This window comes from Ammodytes marinus (genome assembly GCF_949987685.1).
Source record: "Ammodytes marinus genome assembly, chromosome: 3".
Lineage (NCBI taxonomy): Eukaryota > Metazoa > Chordata > Actinopteri > Uranoscopiformes > Ammodytidae > Ammodytes > Ammodytes marinus.
Genome location: NC_137232.1, coordinates 8,110,341 through 8,124,372, shown reverse-complemented (window position 1 = coordinate 8,124,372; position 14,032 = coordinate 8,110,341). Strand labels below are relative to the sequence as shown.

Here is a 14,032-nt window from a genome sequence, read left to right as displayed (position 1 = left end):
GTTGTGGCGAATTGCAGTGCATACCATGACAAACCACAAGGCGTGCAGAAACCTGGACATAGCACATTACTGTGGGCTTTGTCGTTTCACTTTCAATCAATGCTCTCTCTCTCTCTCTCTCTCTTTCTCTCCTCTCTATTCACTGCTTTTAGTGGAAGTCTGCAAAAGGAAGGTTGCTGCCTCCCCTCCTTGCTCTTTGCATTGCTTTGTATGTGCTGCTGTCTGTATTTAATTAAATGGAGATGGAAGGGAAAGATGTGCCAGAGTGTGTGAGATAGGTGTGTGTGTGTGTGGGTGTGTGTGTGTGTGTGTGTGTGTGTGTGTGTGTGTGTGTGTGTGTGTGTGTGTGTGTGTGTGTGTGTGAGTGCGTGTGTGTGTGTGTGTGTGTGTGTGTGTGTGTGTGTGTGTGTGTGTGAGTGTGTGTGTGTGTGTGTGTGTGTGTGTGTGTGTGTGTGTGTGTGTGTGTGTGTGTTCGCTTTCTGTGTGATGTCTGATAGAATGAGCGTAGACTCAGTAATTCTGTTTGCGTAATGGCCTGTGCCTAGATTGTCAGATCAGCACTGGATAATGCACCTATGCTACATACACACAAATGCATCCTGCATTATATATATATATAATACTTTTTCTATACTTCAGTACTCTCTCTGTCTTTCTCTCTCTCACACACACACACACAGACACACACACACACACACACACACACAGACACACACACACACACACACACACACACACACACACACACACACACACACACACACACACTCTCTCTCTCTCTCTCTCTCTCTCTTTGGCAGCCTTTTGCAACAGATATGGCGTTGGCAATGTGACCTTGCAGGTGTTGAAGCTATAGGAGGAAGTAATTACGTTGATAAATTGCATGTGTTTGCTATTGATTAGTGCAGCAGCTTGCCTATTGTTTTCCTACGCAGATGGTTCCATCAGTATGACAGGGGCTGAAATATAAATGTTTAGTATAGGGCGCCAAAGAAGTGAAGCAGTGATCCATTACATTATGCGCAAACAGGCCATGACAAGCATCCATGAAGGGGTCGTATGCAGTGTGTTTGTGCGCTCGTGTGTCTGTGTGTGTATGAAGACACATTGCCAACGTCAATAAATACTGCCTTTGGCCCTCAGGGTTTGTAGCAACCTAAAATGGCACGGGAAGGGCACACACACAATACATTTTACATTCTACACTCGCTCCCACACACAGAATCCTACTAACTGGGCTTGTCCCTGGCATATCTATCAGGTAAAATCGCTGTGTTTTATGGCATATTGCACTCAGGTTCAAGGTTAAAAATACCTTAATTTAGTTCAGATTACAGATGGTTGGTTAATGTTTGGTGTGGTTAAGGATTGACAACACACACACAAACAAACACACACACACACACACACACACAGCGACAGCCTCTACCAACCTCTGCCAGCAGCTGTCACTCATCAGCGTTGGATGCCAGAGAGGACCAGAGCCAGTCTGCTCATCACTCACCCATTGTTTGCTTTGTCCAAATCATTCAAGCAGTGGTGCAAATCATCTTTTTACTACGCCTCAGACACAGAGGGGGCTTCCCTGTATGCTGTGTCACACCTAAAAAGCCTTACGGAGATGGAGATAACAGGCCTGGAAAGTCATTTCATTGCTTAGTCACCAGCCCCATCACGTGGATGACATAATGTGTAGTAAATCCTCTAATATTGATGTAGTTCTTTTAGATCTGTTATCATGCTACAGTGAGTAGGGCTCTGATTACACTGTATTACTATCCATTCTTATGTAATGATACAAAGCTCCCCTTAGTGCTTGCGATGATGCATTATGACTTGTGACATAATAAATGCAAACAATACATGTGTGTTATCATATACTTACCCTATCACATCAGCTGGCCTTACACACTAAGCCACTGTGGATTACAGCGGTGGGTATGCGCTCCTCTGCACCACCTCTGTAATATCAGCCCTGGTTATAAAAAGCAGTCTGAGCCTCTTAAAACATGAGTAACCTAGCGGCAGAGAATATGCAAATGTCTGACTTTCAAATAGGACATGCTTTATAGTAAAACCCCCCTGCTGGGAATGTTCACAGTGGGTGGTCTCCTGTTCTATTTACTATGGCACACCTACCAATATATTTCTGCTCATCTGGTGCCCCCTTGTGTTGAAGGAGGGCAACACAACATGGACCTATCATCAACCCATTTTATATTGCTACAACCAGGTTTCCTCAGGCCAATACTCTTAAGATTCTTGTAAAGTTATTTTTAATCGGCATGTCTGAAGGCTTGCAGTAGAACCAGTAACCTTTACTAACAATTCAGAATTGACTCAAGGCATAACATTGCGTGCCATCACCATCTAGACTGTAGCCTATTAACAGAGGTACAGTACAGCTTAGTAACCTCAATGTATTTAAGCAATAAGAAATATTAAACATGACTTATTGTGCGTAATATGGATGCAGATGTCTAATATTCATACAGAAATATAATCAATAAAATAGCTAAATCATCCATGCTAGTCTAATAACGAATACGCTTACAAAGGCACAACATCAAAACAGCCCTACAAAATCAATGATGGCAAATGTAAAAGAAATAGATAATAGATATAATAGAAAAAGCTGCTCAGAATCTGGCAAATATCACAATATGTTACTGTTTTCAAGCCTTACATAACTGAGCACCACCTCTATATATATCATCAAATCACTTCAGTTTCCAACTACAGCTCTCAGATCTACCACAGCCTTCTTTCAGATGTTTCTTATAAGAACTCTGGTGAGACTATATCCTGTTTTGACAGCCCTGTGGACATAGAGGAGCTGACTTGATCCCCTTTAATAAGAGCCAAGCCTTTAAACATGAACCCTGCATTTTCTCAAAATGGTTATATTGTTTTATGGCCATTTTTATCGTTTTTAATCCTGTTTTGGCTGCATGTCTTCCTAAAAGGTGCAATATAAATACAAATAATTTGTATTTTCAATGCATAAAAGAAAATCATCACAAAACTAAAGAAAAACTTACTTTATGTAAATGTTGATATAATATAAAAAGTGACAAGCATCTCCAAACACACAACCCCAGCAGCACATGTAGTGGTAGTTAGCGCACAATCACACCCTGTGCTACATGCTGTTCATGCAGTCACACACAGATCCATAGGCTTTACACAGTCTTCCAGAGAAAGCTGAAACACCTGGTGGTTTTGTCATCACTTACTGAATGTGGCATGTTAAAACTGGTGCTTTGTGATGGATTTGTCCACAGCTGTTTGAAGGACCACACACACACACGCACGCACGCACACACACACACACACACACGCACACGCACACGCACACGCGCACACAGTAATAACAGTGCGGTCAAATGGTGCAGTGCAATATACAGCACCACCTCTGGCTGTCCACACCAACACAACATCAACCTTTCACCTAAACTTCATTAAGGGCAAGCACTTTCTACTAGTTTTGCAATAAATAAGTTTACAGCAGCATTGCTAACTTTAAAGTGTTCTGCAGTGGAAGAGTGAGCGCAGAGCAGCTGTTTGCTGTAGAAGAAAATGAAATGAAGACTGATCTTCAGCTTATGATCACCTCAAAGCCAAACCCAAACCACCAATAAGCAGAAAACGATATTAACTGTCTACTGCCGTATTAAAAAATACTTTCTAAAGTCCACTCATATTCTGTCTGTTTCCTCCACAATGGCACTATGTCTAGTCTGTGACTGGAAGGCTAAAGTTAATTTGGGATTGCATAATTGGTTTGTGAAGGAAATGAACAATGCGACATGGATGTTAGCCATTAGCGGGACCATGAACTTCAGATAACCTTGAGATGGAGGTTGAAAGTAGCAGCCCTTTTGGTGATTCTCTGGGTTCGTTGGCAAGAGCCCAATCTCATACATGCGTCTCAAATAAATTTAAATGAATGGAAAAGTTCATTTTTCACACATAACATGAAATATTTCACACCTTTCCTTGGTTTTTATTTTGATGATTATGGCTTAAATCCTAAATATAGTATCTCAGAATATTCCATTTTACGTAATAATATTCAAATGTTTTGAGATGCTGGATATTTCGATTAGATCATGAGCTACAAGTTGTTGTCATGAAAATTAAGACAAAACAATCGGTTACATTTTTCACCTTGTGTAATTAATCCAAATTATATTTAAATTATACCTTTTGAATTAAATTACAAAAAAAAAACTTGTTGATTACATTTTTCTTGAGATGCACCTGTATGACCTCTGATGGAAACAAATACAAAAGAATAGGTGTAAGGCTTAAAGGGCACATAGGACCTTCATGCCACTATACCAGGAACATATCTAGGAAACATACACTGTATATCACTCCAAGCAGAATTTGGATTTAAAAAAAATGTAATATCTAATTATAAGACGGCTAAAGGAATATTTTGTAATGCTGCTGCAAATGGAAAAAAGATCAGTTGAACTCATTACCGATATGAAGATTTTGGCTGTTCACAATCACCGTCTTCAGCGCCCAAAGCCACAAGACTCAAGAAGAAATGGACTCTGCCAAGAAATGGTTTTATGAGCACGGGGAAAATGGGATAAAACAGAAACAACCCATTACAGTAAAGTATTACCAAATTCTGCATAGAATTAGTTTAGAAAAAAAAAAGAAATACACAAAGATCCCCGACATGAATACGATTAAGGAAAAGTTCATTAGGACACATATAAGACAAACTAAATCTTTTCTCTCATGCTCTGAATATAAACATGTAAGATTAGGATATTTCCCAACATGGGCTCAACAATCTATTATTATTTTACTGAAGCTTCACCATAATCATTTATCTGCACATTTCAGCCTCGTCATCAGATATGAATGTTGATATCTAGCAGGTAAATCAATGTTTGTATCTCACTTTGTGTGGTCATCTAGTTATGTTTATAACAATCTTTAACAAGCCAAGACTACTAAAAAAGAGAGAAAACCAGGAAGGGATTATTTGTAGAGACATAGTTATTCCTTTATTCTTTTAAATTGATCAAATAAAATAAAATTTCGATTGTGAATTGCTTGATTGTACTGAAAAACACCTTTAAAATTGAATTGATTATTTCTAGAGAGAAAGAGACCTTATGAATGCCTTGAGAATGATACACACAGAAGCTCCCTTTGACATCAGAGAGTGCATAACTAAAAACTTTACATTATATCAGAACTCAATTGTCCAGTCTAGTGCAGGGTGTGCTCATTATTACATTGAGAAAAAGCTTTCTGAAGCAGCAAGTGGTTCAAGAGAGACCTTGGAAAGGTACATCTATATCAGATTCAGTACACGTGTACTGGAATATGTGTATTGGAATGTCTATAATGTGTTGTGCTAGTGCTACAAAGTTTCATTTCCTATCCATTTCACTATACTGTGGATACAACTGTTAGAGGAGTTAGATTAGAGAGACTGTAAATCACATTGCTCTGCAATATAGGCACACATCATCTCATTACTCCTTGCACATATGGAGAAATCCCCAGAAGCAAAACCTTAGGGGTTTTAGAAAAGGGAATCAAGACTCCCATGAAGGCACACACATACACACACACACACACACACACACTGCTGCAGCCCTGTCTTTCTCCAGCGTTCAACAACTTTTAACAAAGTTACTTTTCCCCAAAGTCTGAACTGCTCTGTGCTCCCAACCTCGGTCGATAGTTTCCACACCCCAGAGATATGAAATAGAGTTGGTTCTGTGAGGAGAATGAAGACAACATCACCTCACATAACCTCCTCTGCTATTCTGAGGGCTGAATCATATAAGAGATTGCAACTTGTGGAGATGTCTGGATGATGCTCTTTTAAAACCTGCAGACTTTGAGATCTCACACGGTCTTAATTATTCTTGTCATTTTGGCTAATTAACAGTGGAGAGTGTGCAGCGGGGCAGTGTGCAAACACAAATGAGTGAACAAGGAAGACTACACTTAAGTGCAGTTAAAGAGCACAAGCTCTGCTGTTCTAATGAGAATGAAGGAGCTGTGTTTCTTCATTTTTCTATTCTTCCAGACGTCAGTTAAAATCTTCATGTCCAGCTTTCCATCTGTCCAGCAGGTTTTACAGCAGTTTGCCTGGTCCAGTGGGGGTCGGACTGAAGGTGATGTATTCATTGTTTTACCTCATAACTGCTGCAAAATCAGTTGTTCAAGGAGGGCGGATGAGATGGAAAGCTGATTCTAGGTCAGCACTGATAAAAAACACTGGCCTGGTGTCCAGGTGGTGACCATCTTTAAGCTTAAAAACAGCTTGTCTTTCCTCGCAAAAACCAAGGCTGATTCCAGATCTGCCATTTCTTATAGCTGTATGATCAATACCAGCAGTAGTGCCAGGAGTCACAGTGTTTCCGTGGATCATCTGATGAAGACTGAGAGAATCTTCGAGAAGTTCTCCTAGTTTAAAAAAATAAAAAAAAAAATAAAAAAAGGAAAAAAGATCTCACAGACTATCTGTGCGGGCGTGGCAGCCGTCACACACTCTGACGGGATGGTCCCAGCCTCTGGAGGGCACAGGTCTGGTGTGAGTGGAGCAGGGCCCACACACACCCTGCCCACAGGCCCTGCAGTGGTGCTTGGACATAATAGCAGTGAAGGTTTTGGAGCACTGGTGGCACACACTGATGTCCTGGTCTGGAACCCAGTAGTCTGGACGAGCCACATCCTTCACAAAACCTGAGGAGCAGAAGATGGTTAATTCAAGATGAAGGGCAGGGATATTGGATATTACATTTTTTGTTAGAACATAAATATTAATATGTATAGCTTGTGTGAATCACTCTACAGGATCCTAAACCTTATCAATGTGTATCTCCAAACAGATTTTTAAATGTCTCTGATGAATAATCAGTAGATGTTTACTTGGCCCAGTTCATTCAGTATCTCCACCTTATTTACAAGAATTTAGAGTTAACTATTTATTGTTATTATAGTATTTGGGCTTTGTTGTGACATTGTTTTCATTTTTTTCTACCCTCAACAACATTCCAATTCACTTCCAAGTTTATCTAACACTCAAACAGAAAAGCATTGTTTTATTTTGAAAAAGACCAGTCAATATTTCCATTGGTTATACAACAGTCCATATCATAATTTCATACAGTAAAATTGAATATTAGCTTAATGTAAGAGCCATTTGAGCCAGAGAGCTGCAGTGCAATGACATAATGTGTGAAGTTAAACCCAGTTGCACTCACAGAGAGGGTAGTCCACAGCTGTGGTGACCATGTCCAGAGTAGACTGGGCCACCTCTGTCACTCTGCGAGCGATCAGACCACGAGGCTCCACCTTACACACTGAAGACAAGAGGTGAGAGACGCAGTAAGACACAGATGTACTGTACACAAACGCAGCATAATTACTATTTAGAAGTGAGCAGCTTTTACCATTGCACAGTGTAGACTGTGCAGCCTAGAGATGTGACGCAATAACTTCTGACATTTTTAATGCTGTCTGGTAAATAATTAATTATCATTTGCATTAAAAAAGAGAAGTTGGAAATCTAGGTGTAGGAAAAAACAATACTAGTATGCAATGCTTAAGGGCAGGATGGCCATCATGTTTATATGATACGTTAATCCACGTTAATACTTTTTTCTTGATTTAAAAGACCATTTGTGTGATTTAACACAAACTGCCTGGTTAAAGTTCACCAACAGTGTCTCACCCTGGCTGTTGGTGTCGGCGGGCCCCCCCTGTCTGTAGCAGGCCTTACACACCCTGACAGGCCCACTGCCCCAGCCCCTCTCTGGGACAGGCATCCTGTGGCTGGAGCACGGGTGGCAGAAGCCCTCGCCACACGACCTGCAGTGGTGCTTCCTCTCTGCCTCCACAAACACCTTCTGACAGCCATGACAGGCCTGAGGAGGGACAGACATGGGGAGGTTATCATAGCAGACACTGACTTTAACACTGACACTTTTATCTTTATTTCCTCATTGGTGTTAAAGTTCATTGTTGTTTTGAAATTATTGGGCAGCTGTGGCGCACCGGGTGTCTATGAATAGAGGTAGGCGGGCATAGGTAAGACAGGCACTGGTTAGTGTAGGGTTTTGTTTACCAGCTGTACAAGAGAGACAAAGGAGTTCAGGCGGCAAGTTCCCACTGTTGCACAATTGTGTGTTTGCTTGAACATAGGAAAATCAGAAACACAAAAGCCTGGCTGGACAGTTGACTCTTTTTTTTCCCCTCACACTGCATAAGATTTGTCCCCCTGGTGTCTCAGTGGCTGTTTGATTACATTGCTTATTTTGATTTCTTTATTTTCAAGTTATTGTTTTATTGAGGACAAATGGCCACAACATAGATGATGAGGTCTTTTGTATTACAACTGTTCTACAATAAGACTTTGTTGTTTGTCTTCACACTCACAGTGATCTCCGTGTTGGGTCTCCAGTAGGGCGGTGCCACCTGGTCAGTCAGCCAGCCGGTGACAGCCTTGGTGGGGCCAGTGCTGTACTCTGACACAGACTGGATCACAACGTTCATCCCATCCAGCACCCTCTGGGCAGCGTTCTGGTGAGTGCTCAGGAAGGTGTCCGACTGAGGGAAGAAGAAAGGAGGGAGGAGGGATGAAGAAATGCAGACAATGAAGTTTTTTATTTTTTTTATTTGTATAGCCCAATATCACCAATTGACATTTGCCTCAGTGGTCTTTACATTCCATACAATATGATACAATATGAAACAATATGAAGCAGGTAAGAGGTGAGCAAGGTTTTATGAATAAGATTGATTGGACTAAACTTCATGCAAGTAGTTGTCCGTTATATGTTGTATAAGAGTCAAAAGGTTATTGATGTCCCAACTTTTCTAGAATGAAATATAAAAGTTTGGGTCCACATGGTTTCAATAAACACTCCGATTACATAACTTGCCCACTGGCCTCTTCAGTTTTTGTCCTTATTCTGTATTAGACCTCAAAGTCATTTGGATCACTTTTGCAATTCAGCGGCAGCAAGGCCCATGTTCATTAAATTAAAAAAATAATAATTTCTGCACCTCAGGAAATTCCAGACCATTGCATCCCTCAGTTATACCACCAAACTGTGCAGAATCTAATCTATGAAATTCCAAAAGAATAACTTCCGTATTCAGTACTTTTTTGCACAGAAACTATGAACTGAAGAAAGGGGAAGAAGGTCTGAGTACTCACCCCCTCCCACACATGCTTGACCTCAGATCGCACCACTCCACTCTCAGGGTCCTGGTTCCCCAGCCAGTACTGTCTGCTGCGGTAGATCACCCCACAGCTACCACACTCCAACACATAGCTGGGAGGGAGGGAGGCAGGGAGACAGCATGAGATGATTGAATGAAAGGCCATGAAAAAGGTGTGTGTGTGTGTGTGTGTGTGTGTGTGTGTGTGTGTGTGTGTGTGTGTGTGTTTGTGTGTGTGTGGTTACGTACCCTGACCAGGCATACTTGGCCAGTCCAAACCACGGGTTGTCAGAGGAGGCTGACGTCTTGGGAATGACGATCACCTCTCTGCCTCCTTCATAGCACCTCTGGAGACATGAGACATAACACATAGAAGGTCATATAGAAAATATATCAATCAAATAATATGTATAATGTCTTAATATTGTTGGAAGAAATATGTTTGTGAAGGATAATTAGAAATGGGGGAAAAGACTAAAGCGTGACACAACCAGTAGAAAAGCTTCAAACAGCTGGAAGCACACAATCTTACCTTACAGATGAGGACCTTGTTGTTGAACTGGTGTGCGTAATGGCACAGTCCATCTGCCATGTGGGGGACCCTGTCTTTCAGATGGTTCATTCCATTTTTACAGCGAATGCTAGAGACAAGACAGAAAATAAAAAGGAAAAAGTTTCAGACCAACAAGACAGACATCAGAGTAAGTGATGGTGGTGGGGCCAGTTTTGTACTAAGTCAGAACAATGTGTACAGTCCATTAATCCAGAGCTGAATCCTTCCAGGACCACTGCTGTGTTGGTTTCCCACTCACCCTTCCCTCAGTTTTCCATAAAGAAGAGACCCAAGAAAGTTACGGGAATCCCATTTCTTCTTTCCCCCGAAAAACATGGAAAAGACATCAAGTTGTATGTATCCCGTGGGAGAGGAGACAGTTAACATCCTCCAGAATAACAACAGATTTAGGCTTTATGGGAAGACATTCCAATTCTGGGATTCAGCCAGAGGAAGGGTTTCAGTTTGGGTGTCATTTTCTGTTTCCACCTGGCAATAAAAGCCTGTAACTGTTATAAGCAGATTGAGAAGAGCAGGGGTGTTCCCCCTAAACAAGTGTTTTGATTTTGAGGAGTGACATTTAGTCAAACCTTTAGAGATTAAAGATGTCTACCAGGGATTCTTTAAGACATAAATACTCAGCTTTAAATAATATTTGTGGGTCCTTTGGGAATGCTGGAAGACTTGTTGTTGAACTATGGAAACTGTATCTGACATTTGCTGAAAGCGATGGGGGGGAGGCAAGGTGAGATGACACTGACGCCGGAGTGGAACATGCTTTCAGTCTTTAAGGCTAAATGAAAGGTATTATTGTTTAAGAGCAATGGACAGTAGACTGGTGGGAGTAGGGGAGTGTGGGATCTCTCCTAAATAACCGGCATTGGAGCACCCTAACATTTGCAGCCTAATTATACATGTAAATGTGTCAAACTGCCAAAAAATTCTTATCTATAACAAAGCTTTTTTTAACCTCTAGTAAGCATGCACTGTACAACAAGTAATGACGACTAAAATACCTGATTTATTTATTCTTTGAGTTTGATTCAAGGTCTGGCAGAGGTACACATTTACAATGGAGAAAGGCTGAAGACAAAAGGTGAGACTGAGTGCCTGCTTAGACATGTCTGAATGGACTTACTTGCAGCTGAGGCAGACAGCGGAGCAGGTGAAGTACTCATCTGGGAAGAAGGAGTACAGGGTCATCTTGTCGTCTGACAGTTCCCCACAGAAGCGCTCGCTCAGGGCCTTAGGAAATGAAAAGATGAAGGTGAAGAAGATGGGAGAGAGGGAAGGTGGAGACGAGAGTCAAGGCTAAGTCACTAAAAAGAGCTTTTCTCCATCTCTCGGTTAAACTTCTCCAACATCCTTCTTAGTTTCTTTATAACACAGGAGGCATTGTTCCATCACTTACTTCCAGAGCGTGGAACACTATCCCTGGCTGTCGGGGGGAGCGTGTGTGAGTGTTCTTGACTTGCTGCCTGACGGCCTCCAGCAGTGTGCTGTAGTCAGTGGGGGGCGTGATGGTCTGTGTGCCTGCATACTGCACCGAGCTGAAGGCCTCTGTGCCCAGGCCAAGGTCGTGAAAACGCCTCTGGAGCAGCGTGTCGCCTTGGCCGCCCACCTTAGAATCTACGAGAGAAAAGAAAAGATGATAAAAAAGAATAATAAAACCACAAAAAAAAGACATACTTCAAAAAGGCAATGTAAGTGTGTGTCTAATGTCATTTGGTATATTCCCCTCCCCTACCGTGACCGAGCAACTGTGTGTGTGTTGTCTCCTGGAAGACGATGACTGCTGGACCAAGAGAAGAGATGGGCACGTCCAGCCCACAGCGTGTGGACAGGGCCCGGAGCTCTGGGGTGAAGTGTTTCAGGTAGGCTCCAGAGGCACTGCTCAGGAACAGGAACATGTCGTTGTGGAGGCGCTCGGCCCGGGTACGATACACTACGATATCAGACACAGCCAAGACCTGGGAGAGAGAGGAGACGTAGCATATACTAGCATTAGTATGACCTTTACCAAGAAACCAGTACACAATGGAAGCATGAATTGATGAGCTGATCAATTAGGAGTGTGAGCACTAGTCCAGTGTTCCTGATTTACAATCTTGTGTAAACACATCCAGCTATCTATCAGTTCATATCTCCCCTACTTTTTAATAAGCTCCGGCATAGCTTTCTCCAGTGTTGACATCCTCATCTCTCTTGTCGTTGAAATCGTTTCTGGTGACATTATCAGCCAGGTAAGAGCATTTGGAACAATTACAGTAGGACTGAATTTACTTGGTTTAAAGTACACTTTGTATGAATTGATGTAGATATAAGGGTCAACCTCTAGGTTAAGATGCTTTACTGACACGTGTGAGACAGCGCTAAATAGCCCAGATAAAAGTTATTTTATGAAGTTAAAAGACAGGTGCTCCGCTGTTAAATTGATATGGGGGGGAACACTGTTACCTTTAGCAGCAGCCTCATGCGCTGGTTCTGGTTGGCTGCGGCCCCCAACAGGCCCTCAGTATCCAGGGCCACAAGGCTGAGTGTGGGGTCATAGGCGGCCCACACTCCCACAGTGCAGGAGCTGGGAGACTTGGAGGTGAGGAAGACGCTCTCTCCCCCAAACAGGATGTGGTTGAGGGTGTGGGACTTGCCATCGCCCGTGTTGCCAAAGATGGAGAGGACCTTTACCCCAGCCACGTCCCCACAGCCCAGTCTGTCCACAAACTCTGACTCATCATGGACCTGCAGGGAGAGGAGGGGGGGGGGGGGGGGGGGGGAGAGAGAAGCCAGTTAAGCACAGACAATGGATTACTGGACTGTCTTAACCAGATAGCATTAGCGCCCCTGCTGATTTCATTTAATCATGCAAGGGAATGTCCTTATTGAAATTGTGTCAATTATTCATTTTGGGATGACAAGGAGCCACAAGAACTGGTTAGTGTTTATTTTAAATGTATTTATTTACATTCAGATATGCACAAATTTTTTAAAAATGATGGCTGAATTATAACAATATGCTACTGGCGTTCAGCCCTCTTGGGACATCCACTAAAGGACAAACTTTGTTATGCATACATGATACATCCCAGATGGAATGAAGTAAACATAATCATTATCAGCTGCACTTTGTCCTGCTGGAACCATAGGATAGCGCAGTGCCACGGTGCCTCCCTGTGGGTCGGCTGCGCTGGATGACTCACCGGGGACTTCCCGATGAGTAAAGTATTAGCTGCTCTGTCTCCCTCACTTGTAGACATATTATTCTATATGTTTTTTATTTCCTTTATTTGAGTCATGAGCCCTTATGAGCGACAACACATTAACAGGCTAAACATGGGAGTAAGCTATTTATTTTCACGTAAACAAATCGTGGAGCGAAGTATCTGTCATTGTGTTGAGGTAAATAAAGCTGACGTGAGCTCTGAGCTCTTTTTAAAAAAAAATAGCTGCTAGCATCAGCCACGACGGAGAGTTGATGGCCTTCGTTAATATTGGTGTTGTCTTCCTCCTCTTCTTAGCCTAGCAGCTACGTGTTAGCAGCAGTCGCTAGCTTAGCTCAGCTGACGCTAGCTAACTTTACCTGCAGGTTTTCCTGTTCGTCCACTAACAGGAAGCTCGGGACATCGTGCGGACACTCTTCCTCCTTCATTGGACTGCTCGATAGACTTTTCATGAGTATATCGGACATCGTTGTTTAATCCATTAGAACCTGTTTGTGACGGCGGAAAGCAAAACGAAAGTTCAACATGACTCCTGTTTCTCTGTCAATCACAACAACAGCGCGTGTACAGCAGCAGCTGACGCTTTGGTGGGAGGAGCCGAGTAGCCCGCAGGCCGTGACGTAGGTCGAGTAAAGGTTTACGTTTGGTCAGCTTCTTTGTTGTTTGGTACGTCAGCACCACCTTGTGGTCCAAAGCAAGAATAGCATCGGACCTGGCCTTTTAACAGAACTTCAGAAAACAAGGGGATAAGAGTAGGCAGGAAAAGAGTTGAGAATGATGCCTTCACAGGCTCATACATTTTGTAGGCCTATGCATTTTGTGGTCTTCTCTTTTTTTAAGCTTCACAATCAGGCAGAACAAACACATGTCTACACATTTATTCTACTAGGTTATGTAGACTAATGCTGAAAATATCCTCTTTTATACACCAACTCATTCATAATCACAGCAACACACACCACACAGAATCAAAGTTCCTATGTAACCGACTGAGAGTGTTTTATTGGAGAAGGGCTGCCATGTTAGAGCTCCTTGCTAATGTTCATTA

The 14,032-nt window shown here is 42.3% G+C and overlaps 1 protein-coding gene across 1 annotated transcript; it reads right to left on the bottom strand.

Annotated features, from left to right (window-relative positions):
- Nucleotides 1–4,541: 4,541 nt before the first annotated feature.
- On the bottom strand, nucleotides 4,542–13,472 carry LOC307270219 (zinc finger FYVE domain-containing protein 1). Its single transcript, XM_080053391.1, has 12 exons — nucleotides 13,344–13,472; nucleotides 12,224–12,505; nucleotides 11,514–11,736; nucleotides 11,178–11,395; nucleotides 10,905–11,011; nucleotides 9,746–9,854; nucleotides 9,463–9,560; nucleotides 9,209–9,326; nucleotides 8,425–8,595; nucleotides 7,721–7,913; nucleotides 7,251–7,349; nucleotides 4,542–6,729 (listed from the first exon to the last, which is right to left on the bottom strand). Exons 1-12 carry the CDS (start codon nucleotides 13,449–13,451, stop codon nucleotides 6,497–6,499), a joined length of 1,959 nt encoding a protein of 652 aa, XP_079909517.1. The 5' UTR covers nucleotides 13,452–13,472; the 3' UTR covers nucleotides 4,542–6,496.
- Between the last annotated feature and the right edge of the window lie 560 nt (nucleotides 13,473–14,032).

What these genes read in the sequence shown, in the direction of transcription:
- LOC307270219 (XM_080053391.1), bottom strand. Translation starts at nt 13,451, where the DNA reads ATGTCCGATATACTCATGAAAAGTCTATCGAGCAGTCCAATGAAGGAG. An exon ending in ACGAACAGGAAAACCTGCAG is followed by an intron (nt 12,506 to 13,343) that starts GTAAAGTTAGCT and finishes CTCTCCCTGCAG; the next exon opens with GTCCATGATGAGTCAGAGTT. An exon ending in CGCCGACACCAACAGCCAGG is followed by an intron (nt 7,350 to 7,720) that starts GTGAGACACTGT and finishes TCTTGTCTTCAG; the next exon opens with TGTGTAAGGTGGAGCCTCGT.